Below are 27,973 nucleotides of genomic sequence, written 5' to 3'. Positions count from 1 at the left end.
TGGTTTGAAGGAGAGATCAGAGTCCAGGGTTACCCCGAGGAAGCGAGCTTGTGGGACTGGGGAGTGTGAGCAGTTATTAACTTTGATGGATAGGTCAGATGGGTGTGGGGGGTTGAGTGAGGTGGGGGAAAGATGATGAATTCAGTTTTATCCATGTTAAGTTTTAGAAATCTAGCAGAGAAGAAGGATGAGATAGCGGACAGTCATTGTGGGATTCTGGTTAGTAAGGAGTTGATATAGAGTCCAGAGAGGTAGATCTGTGTGTCATATACATACACACTTCCTTGTTTTATAAATTTTCAGCGCAGTGTACAAACTTACCTGCTGATTACCATGTTATCTCATACTTAAGTAATATTTTACTTTGCTGCCTGGCTGCATTTAAATATTTCACAAATGACTGTGGTTTTGTAAGCAGTTTGCTACTGGTTATGTAAAGTGGAAGATTACAGCAAGAATATGATATCGTAATAACGATGCTACTTTCAAGCAATATGTAAAGATCAGAATTCTTGCAAATCTCACATTTTTTGTTTAATTTGAAGTGGCACAATGGTCACCTTGAAGCATTAGTCCTGCTGTACCCTATTAGGGTGTGTATGCATCTATATGGGGGCTGATTAGAAACAACCCTCCCATCCACAAAATAAAGAAAACTCGCTTACCATGAAATGAGGCTGTGTCAAAATCCGCTTCAGCTCTTTTGCATCATTGTTCTCAGGGTAACAGGATATTTCTTCCAAAACCTACAATTAATAGCAAAGTAAGAGTTAGATGTTTCACTTACAGTAAAGAATGAGAAATTATTATGATTTGGTATAATCCATTAGTAGATTTTTCTGTGGATTGGGTCCTAACCATAGAGCTCAAGTTACAAGGCCAATAGCCTGACACCTCTATTCCAGGCAGCCCACATACCTAGTCTTTCTGCCTTATTCCAGAGTTACACAATGATGTGTTATCCACGGCACCTGGCTTTGGTGGCCAGTCACTCCTCTCCAGGTTAACATGACAATAACATTTCCACACTTGCCCACAAATGACTTGTCAGTTTCCTACCTAATGTCTCCTTTTCATAGAATCTTCCTTGACAAGAGAAGCACCACGAAAACGACCCTCAAGTTCTTTATGGAATAACCTTGTTTGTGTCTTCATATTAAACCAGGATATCGCCTACATTAAGATTTGATACCTTTTTTTATATTACAATTAGTATTCTAATATTTATATAAAAGAATTGGTGGGGGTCTACCTTTTCAAAACAAGATCTCCACCAGGAATAGATTAAGTAAGAGAGGTCATAGTGATATAATTTATATCATACCTCTAGATAGCTACAGCCCTACACTGGAACTCAGATTTACTACCATAGGTCATAGTTTTTCATGGCTGAAAAGGTCTTGAATGGATAAGATGGAACCTTCTATAACATGAGCCATGTGATCCTTTTATTTAGTACATAGAGTAAATGGGCAGTAAACTCCTTACATTTTTATGACTATTTAACTTGCTTTATATATCAAGTTGCTATTTTTTATTTTTCTCTGTAATACAGCGGTAGGACCTCAGACTGGGAGACAATCAGAAGCAGGGAGTAAATGAGACATCCCCAAAACTACGTTCACGTATTTTCAATGGAATGCTTGGCAATAAAAGTGCACATTTGACCTTGACGGCGTTCCCTGGCAAATTTATATAATTTGTTTAGAAACTTTTTTTTTTTTTTTTTTTTTTTTTTAAAGACAGTAAATTTTCTGCTTCCTAGTGGAAACATCACCTCGATTTTCAGTATATAAAAGATAAGGAGAGGTAAAAAATGATACCCTTTTCTAGCTATGCTCACCATTGCTGATGCACATAATTCTCAATAGCTGCAGTTATGCAAATATGCTACATTGTAACAAAGACAGATGAAACTTTTTAGAAAAAAGGTCAGCTTAGTGATCTTATGTTTGGTCTAAGATAAACCAAAAAAAAGCACGGGAAATGAGGATCGAAAGGCCAATTATTTTTGGGCTGAAAAATTACTTTTCTCTTTAAGAAAAAAACAAAAAACACCACTATACTATGCTCCTACTTTATGATATCAGAGAACACAACTCCGATAAACTGGCAAATGTTAGAAATAAACACCCCCCCAGATATCTAGACGACCATTAACCTTCAGCACAACCTCACCAATTAGGATTACCGCGAAAACATGCAATTGGGACATTAAAATATAACTTTTAATAAAAAACTCCATGCCATGATGCCATCAAATTAAAAAAAAAACTCCTCCGTTCTCGCTAACTAAATATTTTGTTGACTCAGCGACGATTCTCCAGGTTAGTCTTCCATTTTTCTGGAGTGACTGACCTCGGCAGTCAGACGCCACACATTGCAACATCACCGCTGAGGACAGTACTTGGCTGCAGCGGTCACGTAGATGTAGAAAGATAAAAACTAGAGGAAACTCAAAGCACTGGTGCTGGATTTAAAAGGTAAAAGCTATTATATATAACATTTACTGTTACAAATAAAACTTTCTAATTTGAAGTGTTTAAAACATTTCAATATATTATACAAACAATCCTATTCCTAAAACCCCTGAAAGTTTTATTTTATGATGGACTTCTTTATATATAGTGCAGCAAGAAAACATTTGTGCTCCACATCACTGTCCGATCTCTCCTAGTCCTACCTGTTCTTTGAACAAAAATGTTATATTAGCTAAAGAGATGTCAGGCTTGCTAGAAAACATTTCATCTTAAAGAAAATACAAATGTCTCCAGTCCTCTATGTACCAGTCCTCTATGTACTGGCTTACACAGTGCAAAGGCATTTTCCCAGTAGGTAGAAAACCAGACAGACATTCTGTTTTAGTGTTTTCTATCTCCCTCCCCCTCAAGAGAAAGCACTAAACAAAACGGATACACCAAAAGGGTGCAAACCTCAGCGTACTGACACTCTGTCCTCCATATAGATACAGCAAAAATGGCAGCACTCCAGATGTGAAAAAACAGGGGGTGTTTATTAACCCGTGTATGAAACTGACCCTTGAGAAATGCTCACCGACTGAAGAACGAAAACGCTGTAAATACACGGGACAATAAAGAACACTTCCACTATCATGTCTGGATTGCTGCCATTTTTGCCATGTACACACACACTGAGGTGTAGGAGCGCTGGATTTTTGCAGGATGAGTTATATTTTTTGGGAGACGCTAGTATTTTTATGCTGCTCATTGAGAGGGATAAATAACATGATGTATTTAGATTTTTGGTCATTATAGATGCAGCAAGTATGTATAGCTGCCAATTCCTTAATGGCCTACAACATACAATTTTCTTCATAGTTCGCTAAGGAGAGTAGGAAGTAGGCTCAGAAGCGGAGTCTGCGTCATATGAGGCACATGCCGGCTGTGTTCAATAGCCAGCATCTGCCAGTAATTGAAGCAACCTGAGCTTGCTCTGATCGCTTTGGTTTAACCATATAAATGCCGCTGTCAGAGTGGCATATAAATTATGACAATACTGCACACTTGCTCCCTTTTGCCCCTGCGATGTGATCACCGGGAACTAATGCATTACTATATCAGCCAGGAAACTGCTGAAGACACCGTAACGCATCTTGATCCTCCTGTGAAGCTCAGTTTCATAGGAGAACCGCACTTTTCAACTATATATTTCGATACGGTGGAATATAGGTTCAAGTCCTCCAAAGGGACTATAAAATAAAGTGAGAAAAAATATATAAAGCTTAAATCATAAGCCTTCAAAAATAAAGAAATTAAATTTAATAAAAACAAAAACATTTGTTAGTGCCCAAAAAAGAAAAGTAAAGGGAAAAAACAAAAATAAAAATATCAGGACGTCACAATTACCCTTTTTTGGTTGTTGCATACTAGTGGTAGTTGAGGAGTTAAGAAAAAAGTTACTTTACACAGCCTTCATTTACAATTAAAACCATGCTTTGATTTTTACATGTCTTATTAGCTGTTCATGTTCTAATAAACGTCACCCACATGATTAAATAAACATTTTAGCAGTCAGGCGTGACCTAATTACACAGTTAATGGTAACTGGATTGACATCAATAATTTTTGCATTTTCTAGTTAATCAGACAGAATGGGTAAAATTGATTCGAGTTGAAAATCCTGCATAAGAGATAAAAAATACCTATTGAGGAATAATAAGCACTTGTAGATCTGTTGCTTACAAATAGAAGCCTGATTAAAGCTAAATAATAGAGCTTTTTATTAGGAATGATTTGTTCTACAATAAATGCTCTGACCAAGTGACGAGGTGTCAGTGGTTATTGCGGTCATTACTACAGCTCCTGGCCTGTTCTCCGCATTAATAATACATTATGCATACATGATCAAGATTTTATTCAACTAAAATGAGATCAAAACTGTGAATAATAATAAAAAAAATACTAATTACCTCCTTGGCTCGCTGTACAGCATCACTCGGAGGATTCCTGATTTGTGCCGAAGACTTTGTATTGATTTTGTCATAAAGCTAAAATTCAAATGACAAGAATAAAAGAATCAAGCATGGTCCTGCGAACAGACATGATACAATTAAAAGCCTGAGTTTGAATCATTCAGACGATGAAGTATTTTAAGCAGTTTGCTTCTATTTGTTCTTCAGCACATGGTAACACTGGGAATAATGTACAAAGTCCTTCCTAATGTAGTAGAAAGTTTCCTGCTGTAATAGCCGTCTCGAGGAAGTGATGAAAATCCCTAATTAAGCCCTGGCAAGCTGTTTTTCCTGCAAGGAATGTGAGGACGTAAGATTAGGCCACAACTGCTTCCCTATTACCATTTATGAACTAGAACACTGTTGAATATATTTCCTCTACAGGATGGCACAGCAATAGAAACTGTACCAAGGATCTTTATTAAAAATATTCAGGACTGTAGGAGTTTCATTTACATAATTCAAATGTAGTCAATTTAGTGCAAGACCCTGCGCACAAACATTACTAATACACATACAGTATAGGAACAGCTGTAATAACTGCATTACCATGACTGGCAACACAAGAGCTCCATATTACCACAGTTATGGATTAATTTTAACTAATTTGCAAGCAAAACACTACCAATTTAATAAAGACGGAAAAAAAATATTGTCTATATAGAGAGACACGTCTAATAATTTTTCTCAATTCTCAAATCGCTCGTAGCTTTCATTTAGTAACCTATTGGCCAAGACATCCATAAAAGAAAAAAAAAAAGAATTATGACAAGATGCATAGTCACACAGCTTGTTTTCATTCTAATCTCTATTGAAAAACAGTTCCAGCGAGAAATGCAAATGTAATAACTTACAGCAGCTCTTCATCCTGAAGAAGAACATGAAGTTATGCTGCTCAGTCATTATTTGCTTAGTAGCAGCCAACAGATGAAGATTCATATCACAAGACCTTTATTTTTAGCCACGGGTTAACCTAGGTCAACTAGCCAAAGACTTGTATCCTTCATTAAATGATCTTGGAGCATGTACCGTAATATCTATACATATACCCTTTTTAAGGTTAAAAATATTTGGACAGTGACCGAATCTTCGTGAGTTTGCTTTGCATGTCACTATTTTTTTTATTTAAAACTAAACAACTGAGATGCAAATGAAGTGTAGACATTTGGGTTCAATTAAAGGGGTTGAACAAAAAGATCCTGTGGCATTTCAACCATTTTTCTACAAAGCCTCAGCATATCAGGAGCTCAAAACTAGTTGGACAAATCAACTTTACCAAAAAAAAAAAAAATAAATAAATAAAATGGTCATTTTTAATACTTTGTAGAGAATCCCTTGTAGGCAATGACTGCCTTAAGTCTGGAAGCCATGGACGTCACCAAACACTGGGTTTCCTCCCATGTGATGATTTGTCAGGCCTTTGCTGCAGCTGGCTTCAGCTGCTGCTTGTTTGTGGGTGTTTCTGCCAGAAGTTTTGTCTTAAGCATGTGAAATGCAGCTCAATGGGGTTGACATCTGGTGAATGACTCGGCCATTGCAGAATATTCCACTTTGCCTTAAAAATTTCCTGGGTTGTGTTTCGCACTATGTTTTGTGTCATTGTCCACCTGTACTGTGAAGCACTGTCCAATCAACCTTGCTGCATTTGGCTGAATCTGAGCAGAAAGTCTAGCCCTGTACACTTCATAACTCATCCGTCTGCTTCTGTCTTCAGTCACATCATCAATAAACACTAGTGACCCAGCGCCATTGGAAGCCATGCATGCCCATGCCATCACACTGCCTCCACCATGTTTTACAGTGGATATGGTGAGCTTTGGATCATGAGCCGTTCTAAGCCTCCTCCATACTTTCTTCTTCCCACCATTCTGGTACAGGTTGATCTTCGTTTCATTTGTCCATAGAATGCTTTTCCAGAACTGAGAGGCTTCTTTAAATGTTTTTTTTTTTTGCAGAGTCTAATCTTATTTTTAAAGACTGATTAATGGTTTGCACTTTGTGGTGAACCCTCTGTATTTGCGCTCATGAAGTCTTCTTTTTAGGCCATGACCCCACTATCAGTATTTGGTCAGTAATTTTTCTCAGGAGTGGGAGACAAAACCAGGTAAGGAACAACCAGAGAAAAGGAATAATAGAAACAAGTCACCAATTCTGCATTCATCACCCACTCCAGGTTTCGGCTCCCACTCCTGAGAAAAAATACTGACCAAATACTGATAATGGGGCCATGGCCTTATGGTTAGATACTGAAATACCTACTTCCTGGAGAGTGAACTTCTCTTGGATGGATTTTGTGAAGGGGTTTTTATTCACCATGGAAAGGATTCTCCGATCATCCACCACAGTTTTCTTCCATGTGAGCTTTTTTGCTTAATGCACCAAACTATTGATTTGGTCATGCCCAACATTTCTGCTCGCTCCCTGATGGATTTCTTCTTTTTTTTCAGCCTAATGGTGGTCTGTTTCTCTTCCACTGACAGAACTTTTGACCGCATGTTGTGGGTTAACAGCAACAGCTTCCAAATGCAAAATGCCTCACCTGGAATCAGCTTCAGACCTTTTACCTGCATAATGGATGATGGATTAATGAGGGGATAGCGCATATAACCCATTAAATAGCCTTTGAGTTAATTGTCAAATTACTTTTGGCCCCTTTAAAAAGGGACAGCTACATAATAAGGAGCTGCAATTGCTAAACTCCTACTTCAATTAGGATGTGAATAACCTCAAATTAAAGCTGAGTCTGCACTTTAAACTCAATGATTATATAACTGGATCATGAATATGTTTTTGTAAACTGATAAAATGACAAAACTTGTGTCACTGTCCAAATATTTCTGGACCCAAGTGTATACACATACTTAATATGTTAGAATTGTACAGATGTGTCTACACACTGGGGAATCATACAATTTGGACCATGTACGTGACGAACAAGTTATGTACTACGTGAATGGATGCACCTTCATAACTAAAAAGTGTACAACTGATGGTAGGACAATTACTACAAATGATGAAGAGGGAAGGGTAATTATTGAACTCTGATGTACTAGGTGCATACAACTCCTACCTAGATTATGTAATAAGCATTCCTCGCATAGATATATATATATATATATATATATATATATATATATACACACACACACACACACTGCTCAAAAAAATAAAGGGAACACAAGCAACAGAATATAACGCCAAGTAAATCAAACTTCTGTGAAATCAAACTGTCCACTTAGGAAGCAACACTGATTGACAATCAATTTCACATGTTGTTGTGCAAATGGAATAGACAATAGATGGAATTTATTGGCAATTATCAAGACGCCCTCAATAAAAGGAGTGGTTCTGCAGGTGGGGACCACAGACAACATCTAAGTACCAATGCTTTCTGGCTGATTTTTTGGTCACTTTTGAATGTTGGTTGTGCTTTCACACTCGTGGTAGCATGAGACGGACTCTATAACCCACAGAACTTGCTCAGTTAGTGCAGCTCATCCCGGATGGCACATCAATGCAAGCTGTGGCAAGAAGGTTTGCTGTGTCTGTCAGCGTAGTGTCCAGAGGCTGGAGGCGCTACCAGGAGACAGGCCAGTACACCAGGAAACAAGGAGGGGGCCGTAAGAGGGCAACAACCCAGCAGCAGGACCGCTACCTCCGCCTTTGTGCAAGGAGGAACAGGAGGAGCAATGCCAGAGCCCTGCAAAATGACCTCCAGCAGGTCACAAATGTGCATGTGTCTGCACAAACGGTTAAAAACCGACTCCATGAGGGTGGTATGAGAGCCCGACGTCCACAGATGGGGGTTGTGCTCACAGCCCAACACTGTGCAGGACACTTGGCATTTTCCACAGAACACCAAGATTGGCAAAGTCGCCACTGGCGCCCTGTGCTCTTCACAGATGAAAGCAGGTTCACAATGAGCACATGTGACAGACGTGACAGAGTCTGGAGATGCCGTGGAGAGCGATCTTCTGCCTGCAACATCCTTCAGCATGACAGGTTTGGCAGTGGGTCAGTAATGGTGTGGGGTGGCATTTCTTTGGAGGGCCTCACAGCCCTCCATGTGCTCGCCAGAGGTAGAGTGATTGCCATTAGGTACCTAGATGAGATCCTCAGACACCTTGTGAGACTATATTCTGGTGCGGTTGGCCCTGGGTTCCTCCTAATGAAGGACAATGCCAGACCTCATGTGGCTGGAGTGTGTCAGCAGTTCCTGCAAGATGAAGGCATTGAAGCTATGTACTGGCCCGCCCGTTCCCCAGACCTGAATCCGATTTAGCACATCTGGGACATCATGTCTCGCTCCATCCAACGTCGTCACGTTGCACCACAGACTGTCCAGGAGTTGGCAGATGCTTTAGTCCAGGTCTGGGAGGAGATCCCACAGGAGACCATCTGCAACTTCATCAGGAGCATGCCCAGGCATTGAAGGGAGGTCATACAGGCACGTGGAGGCGCCACACAATACTGAGCCTCATTTTGACTTGTTTTAAAGACATTACATCAAAGTTGGATCAGCCTGTAGTGTGTTTTTCCACTTTAATTTTGGGGGTAACTCCAAATCCAAGCCTCCATTGGTTAATAAATTTGATTTCAATTGATGATTTTTGTGTGATTTTGTATTCAATGAGAATATTTCATTCATTCAGATTGAGGATGTGTTATTTCAGTGTTCCCTTTATTTTTTTGAGCAGTGCATATACATTTTTTTTTTTTTAAACTCCCAGAAAAGTCCTTTAAGGAAACTAGCGGCAGTAGCTAAAAAATGGAAGACCTCTTGAGGAAATTAACACCTGTGCTCTCAGAACAAAAGTCTTCAGAACGGTTCTTCAACTCTTGAAACAGACACTGTGGCCTTCAGACAATGATAATTTTGATCGTAAATAAAAATATTGACTATTCATAAAAGTTTCAGCTGAAAAGCTTCTCCTTGCCATTACAATGTTAATCCCATACAACACATGGACTGCACACTGATGCCATCCATGTGCTGTCTGATTTTCACAGACCCATAGATTTGTATGGGCAGTTTTAATCCATGATTGATCAAAAACTGACATGTGTCCGTGATTTTTTTTCTGCAGACATGGTCTGTAAAAAACAAAAACAAATCCACAAACATGTGAACAGTTCCATAGACTATAATGGGTACGTTTTATCTGTAAAAGTCATGGATAAAACATGTACGCGATTTACGGATATTTGAATATTGCCTATGTGATTATGTCAATTTATGATTAAGTGTATATCATTTTAGGTTTACTTCTCAGAATAAACCGGCACAATTTATGGACTATTATATGGCTTGTATTAAACATTTTTCAACAGGTCTTCCCCTGCTGGCCCCTCGTTAATTTTTTAGTTGTCCCTAAGCTAGTGGATGGAGACCAACTGGAAACTACTATGTTATTCCCATTCACTGCAGCTTACACAGCCCTACTCGGCAGTGTAGCTGTGAATCCAGCAGAGAATGTAATAAAAATTTTGTTGCAAAACGTACAATGGCTTTGAAAAATACAAGTTATCCCACAAAAAAAATATTTTTCTAATTTTATAGCTGAAATTTTAAAAAAGTGATGTGTAGAAAATGAGACAAACAAGCCAAAAAACAAAACTGCAATCCAAAGTAAGCTTGCTCATGAAAATGGCGTAATTGATAATCAACTAAAAGGGAACATGATACATGCTGCCTGAACCACATGTAGCATTCATCAGACCATGGCTATATGATTTCAGTCATGCATGGTTAACTGAAAGGCTGCAGTTTTTCAGAGAAAAACATTTTGAAAGCAAGACTAAGGAGAAGCTGCATGGGTGACTAATCGAAAAGTTTGTCCCTGGTGGGTCCTCCCCGACTGTTCACCTTGAGTGACAGGTCTCTCCCTGTGTGTGTATATGGAGAGATATATGTTAGTCATTAGCAACAGGCAAAAAGTCGTAGAGAAACAGCCTGACTAGTCACCTGTGTGGCCTAGTCCCTGGCCGGTTTTTAAAAGTATGTTTTTCTTTGAAACACTGCAGAGTTCAGCAATTTCTGGGACTGACAAGTCAGGATCAATTCTTACTCGCTAGAACTTTCACACTGCAGCCACATACACCTACATTATTTTACTCATTTATATAGCGCCATTAATTCCACAGCGCTTTACAGACATTATGGGCACTGTCCCCATTGGGGCTCACCATCTAAATTCCCTATCAGTATGTCTTTGGAGAGTGGGAGGAAACTGGAGAACCCTGAGGAAACCCACGCAAACACAGGGAGAACATACAGACTTCTTGCAGATGTTGTACTTTGTGGGATTTGAACCCAGGACCCCAGCGCTGCAAGGCTGCAGTGCTAACCACTGAGCCACATTATGGTGCAATGTACCTGCAGCATTGTGCGACGCAGCCCAAGTCGTTATGTAGCCCCATCAGATTTATATTTACTGAATTTTAATGAAATCTAAAAGACTGCTTTACAGATGTGCTATCTGAGAAGTGCAACACCATGGAAATAAATGGTGCCACTTCTGTGAGTTAGTATATATTCAGAATCTCCAAACCACCACAATACACAAGCAAATTACTTAAATGTGTTTTATGAGTCGTGCAATAGTAAGTGCTAAAGCCCAGATTCTTGCTGTACTGCCGCTGTGTAATGACCTTGGGCAGTAATCATTCCCATTTAATGTTCTCTTCCACAAAGGAAGGCGGTAAATTTCCTGCTTTCGAGTGACAAAGTCCTCTCTTGGCTGTTATCTATTTACTGTGGAAGCAGGTGTAGCTCAGTCAACAGTGAACAGGATTAATAAGCAAAGTAATGGCTTCCATTTCCTAAGTAAATAATGCACAGTATAACAATGCTTGATTAAAAGATGAACTTACCGTAAGTCCATTACCTAAACTTTCACCAAGTCTTTAAAAAGTATTCAGTAGTTTAGACTTTATTTCAAGGGTTTTTCCCATGCTTAGAAGACACGTTGATAACTTGCTGATAAAGGATGGAATCCAAATGCTGGGAGCCCCACTAATAGCAAAGAGAGGGCTCTGCAGAGTCCCATCTGAGAGGTAGCCAGACATATCCAGCACCGCTCCATTCATTTTCTATGAGACTGCCTGCCGATTGCAGAATACAGCGATTAGCTTTACCAGCTGTTCCATAGAAAAAGGCAGCAAAACAAGGATTAAGTTGGATCCACTCCTCTTGGGAGCAAACACAAAGTTTACCAAGCCTCGCCCTCTTAACGAGCCTCTGTCAGCAAAAAGAGCCTAAGGTTAAGTGCACACGTAGCGTTTTCGCGGCAGTTTTTCCGTGCTAAAAAGCATCAAAAGGGCCTGCCAGCTATAGCAATGGTAATCTTGATGTGCTGGGCACATGATGCAGAAATTTCCGCTCAGCATTACCATAGCGGAAAAAAACGCAACATGTCTATTATGCCCAGTGTTTCCTGCCCATTGACAATTGAAAAGGAGCAAATCCACAGGTATAATATTTATACCTGCAAATTTGTGGCGTTTCGATTAAAGCCAATGGGCGGTTAAACGCTGCGGAAACGCACTGCGGGTGATACCCAGGTCGGCAGAGGAGGAGTACTACTCCTCTCAACCAACCGCCGTTCCTGCTGATAACAGCGAGAGCGGCGCAGCTGAGGGGACCAGTAGCCTCCTCAGCCGAGCCGGCTACCACGCGGTATTTAAAAAAAATAAATAAATAAAAAAAATAAAAAATAAAAAAAAAAAAAAAAGAATAAAAGGTAAAAAAATAAAGAACACTATACTCACCTGTCTGGGCAGCTCCATCAAAATGGCATAGATCTGGGGAAGAAGCCTGGGCAGGATGGGGTGTGGTTACTTCTGTCTGACCTTTCCATTGATAGTGGCAGCGTTTCTTATGCCAGAAATGTTACTCTAATCCCTGACTGTAGCAGCATTTCTTGTGAGGCCAGATAAAGCCACTGATAAATTGTGCCAAGTTCATTAAGGTGTGCGGCTCTTAATGATTTCGGGGCATCTTTTTCATGCACGGCTCTGATGCATGCCAGTCTTAGTGAAATCGGGGCCTATTCCTAGCCTTATAGGATATAACTTCCCGATTGCTGGGGGTTCAACCCTTGGGCTCCCAACCACAGAATGGAAGAGCACTTCTAAATAAAGTGGATGCAGAGCACACTCACCTCTGCGTCATTCATTCTCAATGGGAGTGCTGAAGATAGCCAGGCACAGTTATTTGGCAACTTTCAGTAATTTCAGTGGAATCTGCTATTTCCACTAAAATACTTAGAAATTTTATTATTTAAATCAATATTTTGTGTAACCACCCTTAGTGCAAGTGTACCTAGAAGAATTTATGCCATTTTGAAGTCAGTTTTTTAGATTTTTTTTTAAAGGAACTAGCAGGGAACTTGAATAACTAACCACAGATCTACTGTGGATGTAGACTTGTGCAAAACCTTCTATCTCCATGTAATCCTAGAAAGACTTGATGTTGAGATCAGGGTCTGTGTGGGCCAGGACTCCTTGTTCTTCCTTATGCTGAACAATGTTCTAAATTAAATTGGCTGATTGTTTGCTTGTGACGGCGGTGGGTGTGGACCCACTGCACCACTGGCCGGACTTACCCTGAAGGGGCTTAACTAAGTGGCTACCTTTACTAGAGCCTCTGATGGTGAGGATAGGCTTGGGCCATTAAGGCAGTACCCAGACCTGCAGCAGCGGACCTGTCGGTCAAAGCAGAAATACGAGGCACAGAGGGCGAAGAATGAGGTGGTCAGGGTCAGGAAGCACGGTTTTAAAATACAATGCCGGGGTCAAGAGTGGAAAGATCAGACAAAATAAGAAAACAAGCCGGATCGGGGATAGGAGAGTCAAAACCAACATGTACCTTGGCAGATTACTAGAGACTGACTGAAACTAGGAACCTATGTTCAGGCAAAGTTTGGAGGCAAAGTTTGCCCTTGACTTGCTTGGCGATCTCATTGGTCTTCATGGTGTTTGGTTACTGGTGTTGCAGCCTCTGTGGCCTTTCAGAAAAGGTCTATATATACAGACCATGTGACACTTAGATTGCACACAGGTGGACTTCCTTTCACCAAGCATGTGACTTATGAAGGCAACTGCTTGCACCAGAAATTTTTAGGGGCTTCATAGTAAAAGGGGTGAATACATATGCCAATTTTTAGTCATTTGATCCCATAAAATTTATACCTAGATTTTTCTCACTACTTCAATTTAGACTATTTAGTGCTGATGCATCACACACAAATCAGATTACAAAAATATTTAACACAGGTTGTAATGTTACAAAATAGGTGAAAAGCCAAGGGGGAGAAAACTTTTGCAAGCCACTAAAATATTATAATTAAAAAAAAAAAAAAAAAATTTTTATTTATAATATTTTTATATATATATATATATTTTTATATATATATATATATATATATATATATATATATATATATACATACATATACATATATACATATATACACACACATACATACATACATATATATATACACACACACACACACACACACACACACACACATACATACATACATATACATATACACACACCAAAAGTTTGGACACACCTTCTCATTTAAAGAATTTTCTGTATTTTCATTACTTTGAAAATTGTACATTCACACTGAAGGCATCAAAACTATGAATTAACACATGTGGAATTATATACTTAACAAAAAAGTGAAACAACTGAAAATATATCTTATATTCTAGGTTCTTCAAAGTAGCCACCTTTTGCTTTGCTGACTGCTTTGCACACTCTTGGCATTGTCTTGATGAGCTTCAAGAGGTAGTCACCGGAAATGGTTTTCACTTCACAGGTGTGCCCTGTCAGGTTTAATAAGTGGGATTTCTTGCCTTATAAATGGGGTTGGGACCATCAGTTGTGTTGTGCATAAGTCAGGTGGATACACAGCTGATAGTCCTACTGAATAGACTATTAAAATTTGTATTATGGCAAGAAAAAAGCAGCTAAGTAAAGAAAAATGAGTGGCCATCGTTACTTTAAGAAATGAAGGTCAGTCAGTCCGAAAAATTGGGCAAACTTTGAAAGTGTCCCCAAGTGCAGTTGCAAAAACCATCAAGCGCTACAAAGAAACTGCCTCACATGAGGACCGCCCCAGGAAAGGAAGACCAAGAGTCAACTCTGCTTCTGAGGATAAGTTTATACGAGTCACCAGCCTCAGAAATCGCAGGTTAACAGCAGCTCAGATTAGAGACCAGGTCAATGCCACACAGAGTTCTAGCAGCAGGCACATCTCTACAACAACCGTTAAGAGGAGACTTTGTGCAGCAGGCCTTCATGGTAAAATAGCTGCTAGGAAACCACTGCTAAGGACAGGCAACAAGCAGAAGAGACTTGTTTGGGCTAAAGAACACAAGGAATGGACATTAGACCAGTGGAAATCTGTGCTTTGGTCTGATGAGTCCAAATTTGAGATCTTTGGTTCCAACCACCGTGTCTTTGTGCGACGCAGAAAAGGTGAACGGATGGACTCTACATGCCTGGTTCCCACTGTGAAGCATGGAGGAGGAGGTGTGATGCTGTGGGGGTGCTTTGCTGGTGACATTGTTGGGGATTTATTCAAGATTGAAGACATACTGAACCAGCATGGCTACCACAGCATCTTGCAGTGGCATGCTATTCCATCCGGTTTGCGTTTAGTTGGACCATTATTTATTTTTCAACAGGACAATGACCCCAAACACACCTCCAGGCTGTGTAAGTGCTATTTGACCAAGAAGGAGAGTGATGGGGTGCTACGCCAGATGACCTGGCCTCCACAGTCACCAGACCTGAGCCCAATCGAGATGGTTTGGGGTGAGCTGGACCGCAGAGTGAAGGCAAAAGGGGCAACAAGTGCTAAGCATCTTTGGGAACTCCTTCAAGATTGTTGGAAGACCATTTCCAGTGACTACCTCTTGAAGCTCATCAAGGGAATGCCAAGAGTGTGCAAAGCAGTCATCAAAGCAAAAGGTGGCTACTTTGAAGAACCTAGAATACAAGACATATTTTCAGTTTCACACTTTTTTGTTAAGTATTTAATTCCACATGTGTTAATTCATAGTTTTGATGCCTTCAGTGTGAATGTACAAATTTCATAGTCATGAAAATACAGAAAAATCTTTAAATGAGAAGTTGTGTCCAAACTTTTGGTCTGTACTGTATATATATATATATATATATATATATATATATATATATATATATATATATATATATATATATATATATATATACATACACACACACATACATATACATATACACACACACACGTGTACATACACATATACAGTGGTAGCCAAAAGTATTGGCACCCCTGCAATTCTGTCAGATAATACTCAGTTTCTTCCTGAAAATGATTGCAGTCACAAATTCTTTGGTCTTATTTTCTTCATTTAATTTGCTTGCAAGGAAAAAATACAAGAGAATGAAGCAAAAATCAAATCATTGATCATTTTACACAAAACTCCAAAAATGGGCCAGACAAAAGTATTGGCACCAGGGCCGGCGTCAGCACCCGGCGCACCCGGGCAAATGCCGGGGCCCTGAGCAGGCAGAGGGGCCCACTGGCGGTCGCGCACCCCGCTGGGCTATGGGCGGAGGAGAGCGGTGTCAGCGCCCGCCCTTCTCCGCCGCTTGCTCAGGGCCCCGGCAGGCGGATACTTACCTCTCCCCGTGCCTCCGCAGATCAGCTGTCTTCCTGCTCTGCGCTCCCTGTGACGTCTTAGGTCAGAGGGCGCGGTGACGTCTTTACACCGCGCCCTCCCCTGAGCCATCACAGGGAGCGCTGAGCGGGAAGACGCCGACAACGCTGGAGTTCGGACCCGAGCAGCGGGCAGCAGGTAGCAGGTGAGGAGAAGGGAGGTGAGTATTTGATTTTTTTTTTTTAATGTATGGAGGCATGGGGCAGTATAAAGAGAAGGGCGGGGGGCATCCTGCATGGGGCATTATAAAGAGAGGGGGGGGGACATCCTGCATGGGGCATTATAAAGAGGAGGGGTGACAGCCTGCATGGGGCATTATAAGGTGGGGAACAGCCTGCATGGGGCATTATAAAGAGGGGGGGGGGGACATCCTGCATGGGGCATTATAAAGAGGAGGGGTGACATCCTGCATGGGGCATTATAAAGAGGAGGGGTGACAGCCTGCATGGGGCATTATAAAGGGGGGGGGGGGCGACAGCCTGCATGGGGCATTATAAAGGGGGGGGGGGGCAGCCTGTATGGGGCATTATGTGGGGGGTAACAGCCTGCATGGAGCATTATAAGGGGGGGGGGGGGGGGGACAGCCTGCATGGGGCATTATATGGGGACCGGTATCCTGTATGGAGCGTTATATGGGGGCCAATATTCCGCATGGAGCCTTATATGGGGGCCAGTATTCCGTATGGAGCCTTATATGGGGGCCAGTATTCCGCATGGAGCCTTATATGGGGGTCAGTATTCCGCATGGAGCCTTATATGGGGGTCAGTATTCCGCATGGAGCCTTATATGGGGGTCAGTATTCCGCATGGAACCTTATATGGGGGTCAGTATTCCGCATGGAGCCTTATATGGGGGCCAGTATTCCGCATGGAGCCTTATATGGGGGCCAGTATTCCGTATGGAGCCTTATATGGGGGCCAGTATTCCGTATGGGGCCTTATATGGGGGGCCAGTATTCCGCATGGAGCCTTATATGGGGGCCAGTATTCCTTATGGAGCCTTATATGGGGGCCAGTATTCCGCATGGAACCTTATATGGGGGTCAGTATTCCGCATGGAGCCTTATATGGGGGCCAGTATTCCGTATGGAGCCTTATATGGGGGCCAGTATTCCGTATGTAGCCTTATATGGGGGCCACTATTCTGTGTGGAGCGATTCACCGGTTTCTGAGCTATTGTGGAATTTACAGTAGATATCACTCATGTAACGTAAGAAGTGAAATCTTTGCATTGTACTAATATATATATATATATATTTCTCTGCGGTATCTCTGCATCATGAATCGTGGTATGTGTTAAAGGGGCCCACTGAGACTCTTTCGCCCGGGGCCCAGAAAAACCTGGAGCCGGCCCTGATTGGCACCCTCAGCCTAATACTTGGTTGCACAACCTTTAGCCAAAATAACTGCGAACAATCGCTTCCGGTAACCATCAATGAGTTTCTTACAATGCTCTGCTGGAATTGTAGACCATTCTTCTTTGGCAAACTGCTCCAGGTCCCTGATATTTGAAGGGTGTCTTCTCCAAACTGCCATTTTGAGATCTCTCCACAGGTGTTCTAAGGTGGCCAGCAATGAGTCCAGACCTGAATCCCATAGAAGTCTCCAGTGCTTTCTCTCAAACCATTTTATAGTGCTTTTGGAAGTGTGTTTTGGGTCATTGTCCTGCTGGAAGACCCATGACCTCTGAGAGAGACCCAGCTTTCTCACACTGGGCCCTACATTATGCTGAAAAATTTGTTGGTAGTCTTCAGACTTCATAATGCCATGCACACGGTCAAGCAGTCCAGTGGCAGAGGCAGCAAAGCAACCCCAAAACATCAGGGAACCTCCGCCATGTTTGACTGTAGGGACCGTGTTCTTTTCTTGGAATGCCTCTTTTTTTTTCCTGTACACTCTATGTTGATGCTTTTTCCCAAAAAGCTCTACTTTTGTCTCATCTGACCAGAGAATATTCTTCCAAAACATTTTAGGCTTTCTCAGGTAAGTTTTGGCAAACTCCAGCCTGGCTTTTTTATGTCTCGGGGTAAGAAGTGGGGTTTTCCTGGGTATCCTACCATACAGTCCCTTTTCATTCAGACGCCGACGGATAGTACGGGTTGACACTGTTGTACCCTCGGACTGCAGGGCAGCTTGAACTTGTTCGGATGTTAGTCGAGGTTCTTTATCCACCATCCGCACAATCTTGCGTTGAAATCTCTCGTCAATTTTTCTTTTCCGTCCACATCTAGGGAGGTTAGCCACAGTGCCATGGGCTTTAAACTTCTTGATGACACTGCGCACGGAAGACACAGGAACATTCAGGTCTTTGGAGATGGACTTGTAGCCTTGAGAATGCTCATGCTTCCTCACAATTTGGTTTCTCAAGTCCTCAGACAGTTCTTTGGTCTTCTTTCTTTTCTCCATGCTCAATGTGGTACACACAACGACACAGGCCAGAGGTTGAGTCAACTTTAATCCATGTTAACTGGCTGCAAGTGTGATTTAGCTATTGCCAACACCTGTTAGGTGCCACAGGTAAGTTACAGGTGCTGTTAATTACACGAATTAGAGAAGCATCACATGATTTTTCAAACAGTGCCAATACTTTTGTCCACCCCCTTTTTTAGGTTTGGTGTGGAATTATATCCAATTTGGCTTTAGGACAATTCTTTGTGTTTTTTCATTGAAGACAAATTAAATGAAGATAATACCAAAGAATTTGTGATTGCAATCATTTTCAGGAAGAAACTGAGTATTATCTGACAGAATTGCAGGGGTGCCAATACTTTTGGCCACCACTGTACATACACACATATACAAGTGCTTCTCACTAAATTAGAATATCAAAAAGTTAATTTCAGCTCTTCAATACAAAAAGTGAAACTCACATATTATATAGTCATTACAAACAGTGATCTATTTCAAGTGTTTATTTATGTTAATGTTGATGATTATGGCTTACAGCCAATGAAAATGTCATTATCTCAGTAAATTAGAATACTTTATAACAATATCTTGAAAAATGTTTTTAAAATTTGAAATGTTGGTCTACTGAAATGTATGTTCAGTAAATGCACTAAATACTTGATCGGGGCTCTAATTGCATCAATTACTGCATCAATGCGGCGTGGCATGGAGGCGATCAGCCTGTGGCACTGCTGATGTGTTATGGAAGCCCAGGTTGCTTTGATAGCAGCCTTCAGCTCGTCTGCATTGTTGGGTCTGGTGTCTCATCTTTCTCTTGACAATATCCCATAGATTCTCTATGGGGTTAAGGTCAGGCGAGTTTGCTGGCCAATCAAGCACAGTGATACTGTTGTTTTTAAACCAGGTATTGGTACTTTTGGCAGTGTGGACAGGTGCCAAGTCCTGCTGGAGAATTAAATTTCCATCTCCAAAAAGCTTGTCGGCAGAGGGAAGCATGAAGTGCTCTAAAATTTCCTGGTAGACGGCTGCACTGACTTTGGTCTTGATAAAACACAGTGGACCTACACCAGCAGATGACATGGCTCACCAAACAATCACTGATTGTGGAAACTTCACACTAGACCTCCAGCAGCTTGGATTGTGAGCCTCTCACTTTTCCTCCAGACTCTGGGACCTTGATTTCCAAATAAAAACCAAAATCTACTTTCATCTGAAAACACCTTGGACCACTGAGCAACAGTCTAGGTCTTTTTCTCCTTGGCCCAGGTAAGACGCTTCTGGCGTTGTCTATTGGTCATGAGTGGCTTGACACAAGGAATGCGACACTTGTAGCCCATGTCCTGGATAAATCTGTGTGTGGTGGCTCTTGAAGCAATGACTCCAGCAGCAGTCCACGCCTTGTGAATCTTCGCCACATTTTTGAATGGCCTTATCTTAATCCTTTCAAGGCTGCGGTTATCCCGGTTGCTTGTGCACCTTTTCCTACCACACTTTTTGCTTCCACTAAGCTTTCCATTAACATGTTTGGATACAGCACTCTGATCAGCCAACTTCTTTAGCAATGACCTTTTGCGGCTTACCCTCCTTGTGGAGTGTGTCAATGACTGCCTTCTGGACATCTGTCAAGCCAGCAGTCTTCCCCATGATTGTGGAGCCTACTGAAACAGACTAAGGGACCTTTTTAAATGCTTAGAAAGCCTTTGCAGGTGTTTTTTGTTAATTATTTTAACCAAGCCATAATCAACATTAACAGAAATAAACAATTGAAATAGATCACTGTTTGTAATGCCTATATAATATACGAGTTTCACTTTTTGTATTGAAGAACTGAAATTAACTTTGATAATATTCTAATTTAGTGAGAAGCACTTGTACATACACACATCTTTTTGTCTTTATTGTCATTCAAAACCTAACTTTAATTTTTTTGTTTATAGAGCTGTATGAGGGCTTGTTTTGCTAACAATGGCGGTCACTACGTGGGATAACAGTTTTTTTAGTATGGGCTGTTGCAAAACGCAGTAGCAAATATGTGTCGTGTTCTCAGTTTTTTTTTTTGTTTGTTTGTTTTTTACTTAAAACTATGACGGTAGGGTTTTGATTTTTATTTTGAAGTGTAAAAACAAAAATATAACTAGTACCACAAGGTATCTTGGCAGGTGATCCCTTGATCACATCGATAATCGGATGCACTACTCATGTAGTAAAGTGCATTACCTGTGAAACGATCAACGTTTTCTTGGCATCTCAAACATAGATGTCATTCAGAAAAAAGCCCTATAGTAATACACAATAGCCGCTTGGTAGCATCTTGTTATTATCTTAGTGTAGTTCTATAGTATCTTTACACAGCTAAAAAAAAACAAAAAAACATTACAATTCTAAAAGTATTCTAGTTATTTTCCTCTTCAATCAACTACCAGGGATCAATGTAATCAGTATTACAGCACCATCACAGCTAGGTCTTTTCTGTACATTATGAAGTCATGCTTACAGGTTCTCTAAGTCACTGTTACGCTGAATAAATCCATACCTTTGTTTAAGCAATCTGTTTCAGAAAAATCCTTTGTCTGGTTTTCACGCTAATGAGCAAAGTGCAGGCAACTCTGGGATAAGCCATCAATATTAAAGTCCCTTTAACATAGATATTAGCTTGGATTTGAAAACCTGCTTCCAGGTTACCTTTAAACAGGTTTTTGTATAATTGGTTCATCACCACCAGAAGGTATGAATGTTGAAAAAGGAAATTAAGTTGACTTGCTTAATATAATGCCCAGATAAGGGCCTAGTCTGAAAAGCGTATTGGAAGCACCTTCCTACCGACATGTGGTGTGGAATTGTGCCTGCTTATAAGACTAAATAAAGTGGACGTTTTAACCATTCGGTATGTATGTGGCAGACAGGCTGCTATATAGTATAGAGACCGTCAGGGGCTCTGTGGGAAATGGATTTTCCTCTAGATTCACATTTGTAGTCTGGGTAAAAAAAATTCTAGAATCACAATTTATGCAACATGTATAAGAACTTAGGGGGCGCCAAAAATCACACTCAGATATCTGGAAATCAGATACAGGTTATGTTTTTTGCGGATAGAACACACCCATTGAAGTCACACTGTCCAAACGGGCGTCTTCACAAAAAAAATAAAAAATAAAAATCTATAAAAATTACCCATAGAAGTCTGTGGTAAAATCAGATGATTGAAATTGCAATAGACAGAAGTAGTTATGCAGCTTATTTTTTTAAATAAGTGAAAATCACTGGTAGTTAAAGACTGACACTGAGCAAACACCGATTAAATGCTGATCATAAACATTGGATGACAGTCGGACTGATTTTTTGCATAAGTAAAAAATCAATGATGACTGAATGAGGCCCAGGACTGAGACAGCCTAACAAGATATAGCCATTTAACCAGGACTCACTAATGTCAGAACTAAGCAAAACTGGGGATGACAAAACAAAATATATTCCATAACAATGCAGGCAAAGCATTGAAAAAAAAAAAAAGCTAGAAGCATTAATGTAGTCCATGGGGCAACAATCCGGTCAATGACGACAGCTTGGATCAAACTGAACAGAAAAAATGTGATAAAAACTAGAAAAACAAAATAAATTGGTGGTAATTTAATAAAAGCATTTTGAGTTTCATAATATGTGAGTGATGGACACAACCAAGAGCAAAAGTGAATATAACTAGTCAATGTTCAGGTCTTTTTAGTACTGGTCTATAACTTACCAGCGTTAACCACACACAGAATGGTCAGCCACTCACCAGTATAAGAGCGTGGAGCAGATCCTAGTAACACCACACCGAGGGGCACATCCATCTGCGGCATACTGAACAGCCTGCACTAACGCTGGACAATTAACAAGCCTTAAAGCAGACAAACCTTGTACCCAGACTGGCCCCAGTCAACAAAAGGAGATATTGTTCTTCTGCTCAAGGGAAATCCAACTAGTAAAATGGTTGACATCTGTATTCAGAAAACGTTTCCTGGAATGTGAGCGATATGCTTGAGTGTACAAAATACTGATTTCTCTCGCATGCCTAACTTCAGCTTGTGTCAAAAATTAGAGAACCACTGTAGTGCTGGTGACCATTATAGGAGTCTTGGTTTATTTATTTTAATTCAAAAATAAAATCAGGGAAAAAAACAAAAAGCCCTTAAAACCAGGAAAGGTCTTCTCTTTTGCCTTTCGTCACACTTGTGGCCTGTACTGCCATCTATATTCTGAGGCTGCAATTACATCCACATACGAGTCTTTTTGCAGACTTAGTCCCATTTGACAGAAGAAAAAACGCAGCATGCATAGCAATTTTTGGGGAATTTTATAAGGGAATCTACAAGTTAGGATTGTAGATTGCCTGTTACGGCACCTGTATCCTGTGGATGATAATGTACAAGTCTCAGCAACTTTCACCACCAGTTTATGGCTCCTTTTGTCACAGTTTGGTGGTTATATTATGGATGGAGTACACAAAATTTTAATGGTATAACCAAGTACATTATCTAAAATATTTATCCCACTCATGCATACAAAATTGGTACATTATGGCAATTTACGTGTGTGTGCCTGAAGACCAGATTGTTTCATGTGTTTGCCACTTCTAATTCTAGGATTCTAAGGTGAAAGTTGTATTAAGTGTAATATAATAGTACAGTAAATGCTGGTGTCAGAGTAACCTTCCTGACAAGGGTGTCCTCCCGGGAATCCTCACATTACAATGGCAGCTGGAAAGCAACAATCCTCACTGTGACAAGTGTCAGCAGATTGGACCCAAACAACAGTTTATATTCTGATAATTGCCCGAGCATCTCCAGACAAAGGCAAACTACTTAAAATATAAATCAAGAAATCAGCATATTGCAAAGAGAGTAAAAAAGCACTGAACATGTTTCTTACCAATACTTTTTGAAATTCCAAAAGAATAAAGAACACAAACTATGTCACCCATTTTCAGATTGGGGTTTTGTACTCCAGTTTTAATGAGAGCCGTGCAGGAATAAGATGCAAGGCAAACGCCACTTAATGTGCTGCATCTTCGCAGTGTCGTGCACCTCTCCAAAAATGTTACTCCAGTTAACAGCAGTTAAGTTTGTTTAAGAAAAGCCACCACTTTTCATGACAGATGGACATACCTCTCCCCAAATCATCCCCAGCTCTGCCCATTTTGGTGGGGCGGCTCGAAACTGACGTGAAAACACAAAAAGTAGCAAAAAACTTTGCATTGTGCAAAAATAGAGCCTTTTTGAAGCGTTTTGCCAAATAAGGGCCAAAACGTCTGCAAATAACCACAAGAACTAATCATTAAAGGCCGATGTGTAGCATATGGCTGAGCCTAAATACTTTACCACCAGTAGTGTACAGCTTAGTGGCAGTTATAATCTTTACTGCCTGGAAAGTTGCACCTAAAGTGCTGTGAATGTGTCTGAGGTCCAACAAGCTGCTAGGGCCATTCGCACAGAGGACACGTTCTTGTAGGAGCCTTCAATGACTCGTCTTCGTTCTGGTAACATTCTCTTTAGAGAAGGCTATGCTAAAAATGGTCCATAGAATGTGATTATTGTGGTGGGAACAATCTTTTAGTTCTTTGCAATTCCCAGTATAAGGTTATGGGGAGCACTTGCCACCTCTGCCACAAATTCTCACACAAAAAGCAGTGGTCTATGTAAGTAAAAAAAAAGGTATACATGATCTTAATGTACACTACCACTCAAAAGTTTGGGGTCATCCAGACAATTGTGTTTTCCACGAAAACTCATACTTTTATTTATCAAATGAGTTGCAAAATGATTAGAAAATATAGTCCAGACATTGACAAGGTTAGAAATAATGATTTTTATTTGAAAGAATAATTTTCTCCTTCAAACTTTGCTTTTGTCAAAGAATGCTCCCTTTGCAACAATTACAGCATTGCGGACCTTTGGCATTCTAGCTGTTAATTTGCTGAGGTAATCTTGAGAAATTTCACCCCATGCTTCCTGAAGCCCTTCCCACAAGTTGGATTGGATACCAGCTACCTGTTTCTTCCCTAAATAGTTCATGCATAATTTGGAGGTGTGCTTTGGGTCATTGTCCTGTTGTAGGATGAAATTGGCTCCAATCAAGCGCTGTCCACAGGGTATGGCATGGCAAAATGGAGTGATAAACTATCTTATTCAAAATCCCATTTATCTTGTACAAATCTCCCACTTTACCAGCACCAAAGCAACCTCAGACCATCACATTACCTCCACCATGCTTGACAGATGGCGTCAGGCACTCTTCCAGCATCTTTTCAGTTGTTCTGCATCTCACAAATGTTCTTCTGTGTGATTCAAACACCTCAAACTTTGATTCGTCTGTCCATAAAACTTTTTTCCAATCTTCTTCTGTCCAATGTCTGTGTTCTTTTGCCCATATTAATCTTTTCCATTTATTAGCCAGTCTCAGAAAGGCTTTTTCTTTGCCACTTTGCCCTGAAGGCCAACATCCCGGAGTCGCCTCTTCACTGTAGACGTTGACACTGGCGTTTTGCGTGTACTATTTAATGAAGCTGCCTGTTGAGGTGCTGTGAGGCGTCGATTTCTCAAACTAGAGACTCTAATGTACTTGTCTTGTTGCTCAGTTGTGCAGCTGGGCCTCCCACTTCTCTTTCTACTCTGGTTAGAGCCTGTTTGTGCTCTCCTCTGAAGGGAGTAGTACACACCATTGTAGGAAATCTTCAGTTTCTTGGCAATTTCTCACATGGAATAGCCTTCATTTCTAAGAACAAGAATAGACTGTCGAGTTTCACATGAAAGTGCTCTTTTTCTGGCCATTTTGAGAGTTTCATAGAACAAACAAATGTAATGCTCCAGATTCTCAACTAGCTCAAAGGAAGGTCAATTTTATAGCTTCTCAAATCAGCCAAACAGTTTTCAGATGGGCTAACATACTTTTGCAAGGGTTTTCTAAACATCCATTAGCCTTCTTACACAGTTAGCAAACACAATGTACCATTAAAACACTGGAGTGGTGGTTGTTGGAAATGGGCCTCTATACACCTATGTAGATATTGCAATAAAAACAAGACATTTGCAGATAGAATAGTCATTTACCACATTAACAATGTATAGAGTGTATTTCTGATTCATTTAATCTTAGCTTCATTGAAAAAAAATGTGCTTTTCATTCAAAAATAATGAAATTTCTAAAATGACCCCAAACTTTTGAACGGTAGTGTACGTTCAGTCCAAAGGCTTATTAGACCATATTTCAACTGATCTCCTTGCACTGATTGCACTCATCCAGTGGGCAGCAGCACGTTACCCAGAGGGGCAGAACAGTTTTTGTGGAGTCACAAAATGCATTTTTATACTGTATTTTGATGAGCAGGATAATGGGTGCAATTGATCAAACCAGTGAAATGGAATTAAAGAGGTTGTCCACTACCTTATCATTGATGAAATGTCCTTAGGATAGGTCATCAATGTCTGATCGGCGGGAGTGTTGGGTGTCGGACCCCAACCGATCAGCTGCTCTCCATGTCAACGACCACAGGCTGGAACTGCTCAATAGCAGAGCTGCTCCGTCTGAATGTGGCCGCAGCAGGGTACTGCGCATCCACTTCATATTGCTTTAAATCACTGAGACCAGCTGATCGGCAGGGTGCCAGGTGTCAGACCCAGACCTATCAGACATTGATTACCTATCCTAAGGATATGTCATCAATGATAAAGTAGTGGACAACCTCTTTAAAGAAAGTGCATCTACCTGACAATATTATGAGCATTTAAGACTCCAGTTAGTACAGCTTTTAAATGCTACATTTTCTGCAGTGTATATGGCCCATAGAAAACACACCACAAAAGTGTTTGTGTAAGATTTATAGGAATGTCCAGTTATAAAAATTAACTAATTTAAGATAAGCATCTAAAACATTAGTATGAAGAGAACCTGTTACCAGGTCCAAAGTGGGCAGGATTTGCTCTTATCTTCTCGCTTGCTGCTCTGCTGAGTATGCAATTTTGTGTTATTTTCATATGGTTCAAGATATATATGGGCATTTTCATTTAGTGCCAATTCTTATAGTCTTTGCCAAGGGGGCAGTGCTCACAGAGTAATAATGCAGAGCAGCCTATAGACATGCCCCAGAGAATAAAGTGAGCAACATTCCCTGGTTGAGACCATAAGAAATTGCACCAAATAGAAAGGCTCAGATCTCTGGAATCATATGGAGGATTTAAAAAAAAAAAAATTAATAAAAATGGGGCATTCTCATAGAAGCAGAAGGAATAAAATTAGAGCAAAAACTGGGCATTTCTGACCTGATCGGACGCCTTTTACAAGACCACAATAAAGCACTTGGGCCCAGTTCATCTAGACCGGTAATTTTCATGCTGGTTTTGATGAGGGAATATGCTGGAGTCAGACGCTCCTGGCTCATTAAGAGGTGTACGTCTCTTAAAAAATGCACAAATCCTACTCCTGTTGGGGAATGGAGTAAGATTTGTGGCGGGAGGAACGCCACTGCTCGTCATGAATTTGGCAAACAGTCGTTGCTACACTCAGTCCAAGCTCTCCCAACTTTATAGGAGCTGGGGGAAAATGGTGTGAAAGCATGACAAATCGCAAATTTTTAGCCCAGACTCTCGATGCAACAAAGTTTTGTGACTTTTCAAAGCTTTTTATCAGGGCTGTGGAGTCGGTAAGCCAAACCTGCGACTCCGACTCCTCAATTTCCTTTACACCGACAAGACTCCCACATATATTGCTTATATTTAAGTTAAAAATTTATTGTAGTACAATGTGAACATCAGACATTTACAATAATCAAGATATTTAGATATATATTATGTTCTATTTATTGGAATACAACTTTAGAACACAAAACTGTAATAAATTGTAAGTATGTAATATGTAAGTAGTAGAGAATATATATATATATATATATATATATATATATATATATATATATATATATATATATATATATATATATATATATACACACACACACACAACACCTGGCAAAGATTATGGAATCACCGGGCTCGGAGGATGTTCATTCAGTTGTTTAATGTTGTTGAAAAAAAGCAGATCACAGACATGGCACAAAACTAAAGTCATTTCAAATGGCAACTTTAGGGCTTTAAGAAACACTAAAAGAAATAAAGATTAAAAATGTGGTACTCCGTAAGGGTAATTTTTTTTCAGACCAAGCAGAGGGAAAAAATTATGGAATCACCCTGTAAATTTTCATTTCCAAAACTAACACCAGCATCAAATTAGATCTGCTCGTTAGTCTGCATCTAAAAAGGAGTGATCACACCTTGGAGAGCTATTGCACCAAGTGGACTGACATGAATCATTGCTCCACCACAAGAAATGAAATGTCAATTG

General features: G+C 40.4%; 1 protein-coding gene across 13 annotated transcripts in view; it reads right to left on the bottom strand.

Moving 5' to 3' along the window:
- The window catches only part of CASK (calcium/calmodulin dependent serine protein kinase), a 350,915-nt gene that overhangs the window by 80,843 nt on the left and 242,099 nt on the right, over window positions 1-27,973 (bottom strand). For 12 of the 13 annotated variants that reach the window (XM_073667250.1, XM_073667249.1, XM_073667257.1 and 9 more), the window contains 2 exons: window positions 4,430-4,507; window positions 666-746 (listed from right to left, as the gene is read on the bottom strand). In XM_073667250.1, the coding sequence (XP_073523351.1) occupies window positions 666-746; window positions 4,430-4,507 (159 nt within the window). Of the gene's footprint in view, window positions 1-665; window positions 747-4,429; window positions 4,508-22,379; window positions 22,508-27,973 lie in introns of those variants that run through there. The other variant, XM_073667263.1, reaches the window with a different exon arrangement.

This window comes from Phyllobates terribilis, unplaced genomic scaffold (assembly GCF_046119375.1).
Source record: "Phyllobates terribilis strain yellow unplaced genomic scaffold, ASM4611937v1 Scaffold_2__4_contigs__length_985480577, whole genome shotgun sequence".
Lineage (NCBI taxonomy): Eukaryota > Metazoa > Chordata > Amphibia > Anura > Dendrobatidae > Phyllobates > Phyllobates terribilis.
The sequence above is the reverse complement of the archived record's forward strand: the minus strand, read 5'-3'. Positions and strand labels throughout refer to the sequence as shown.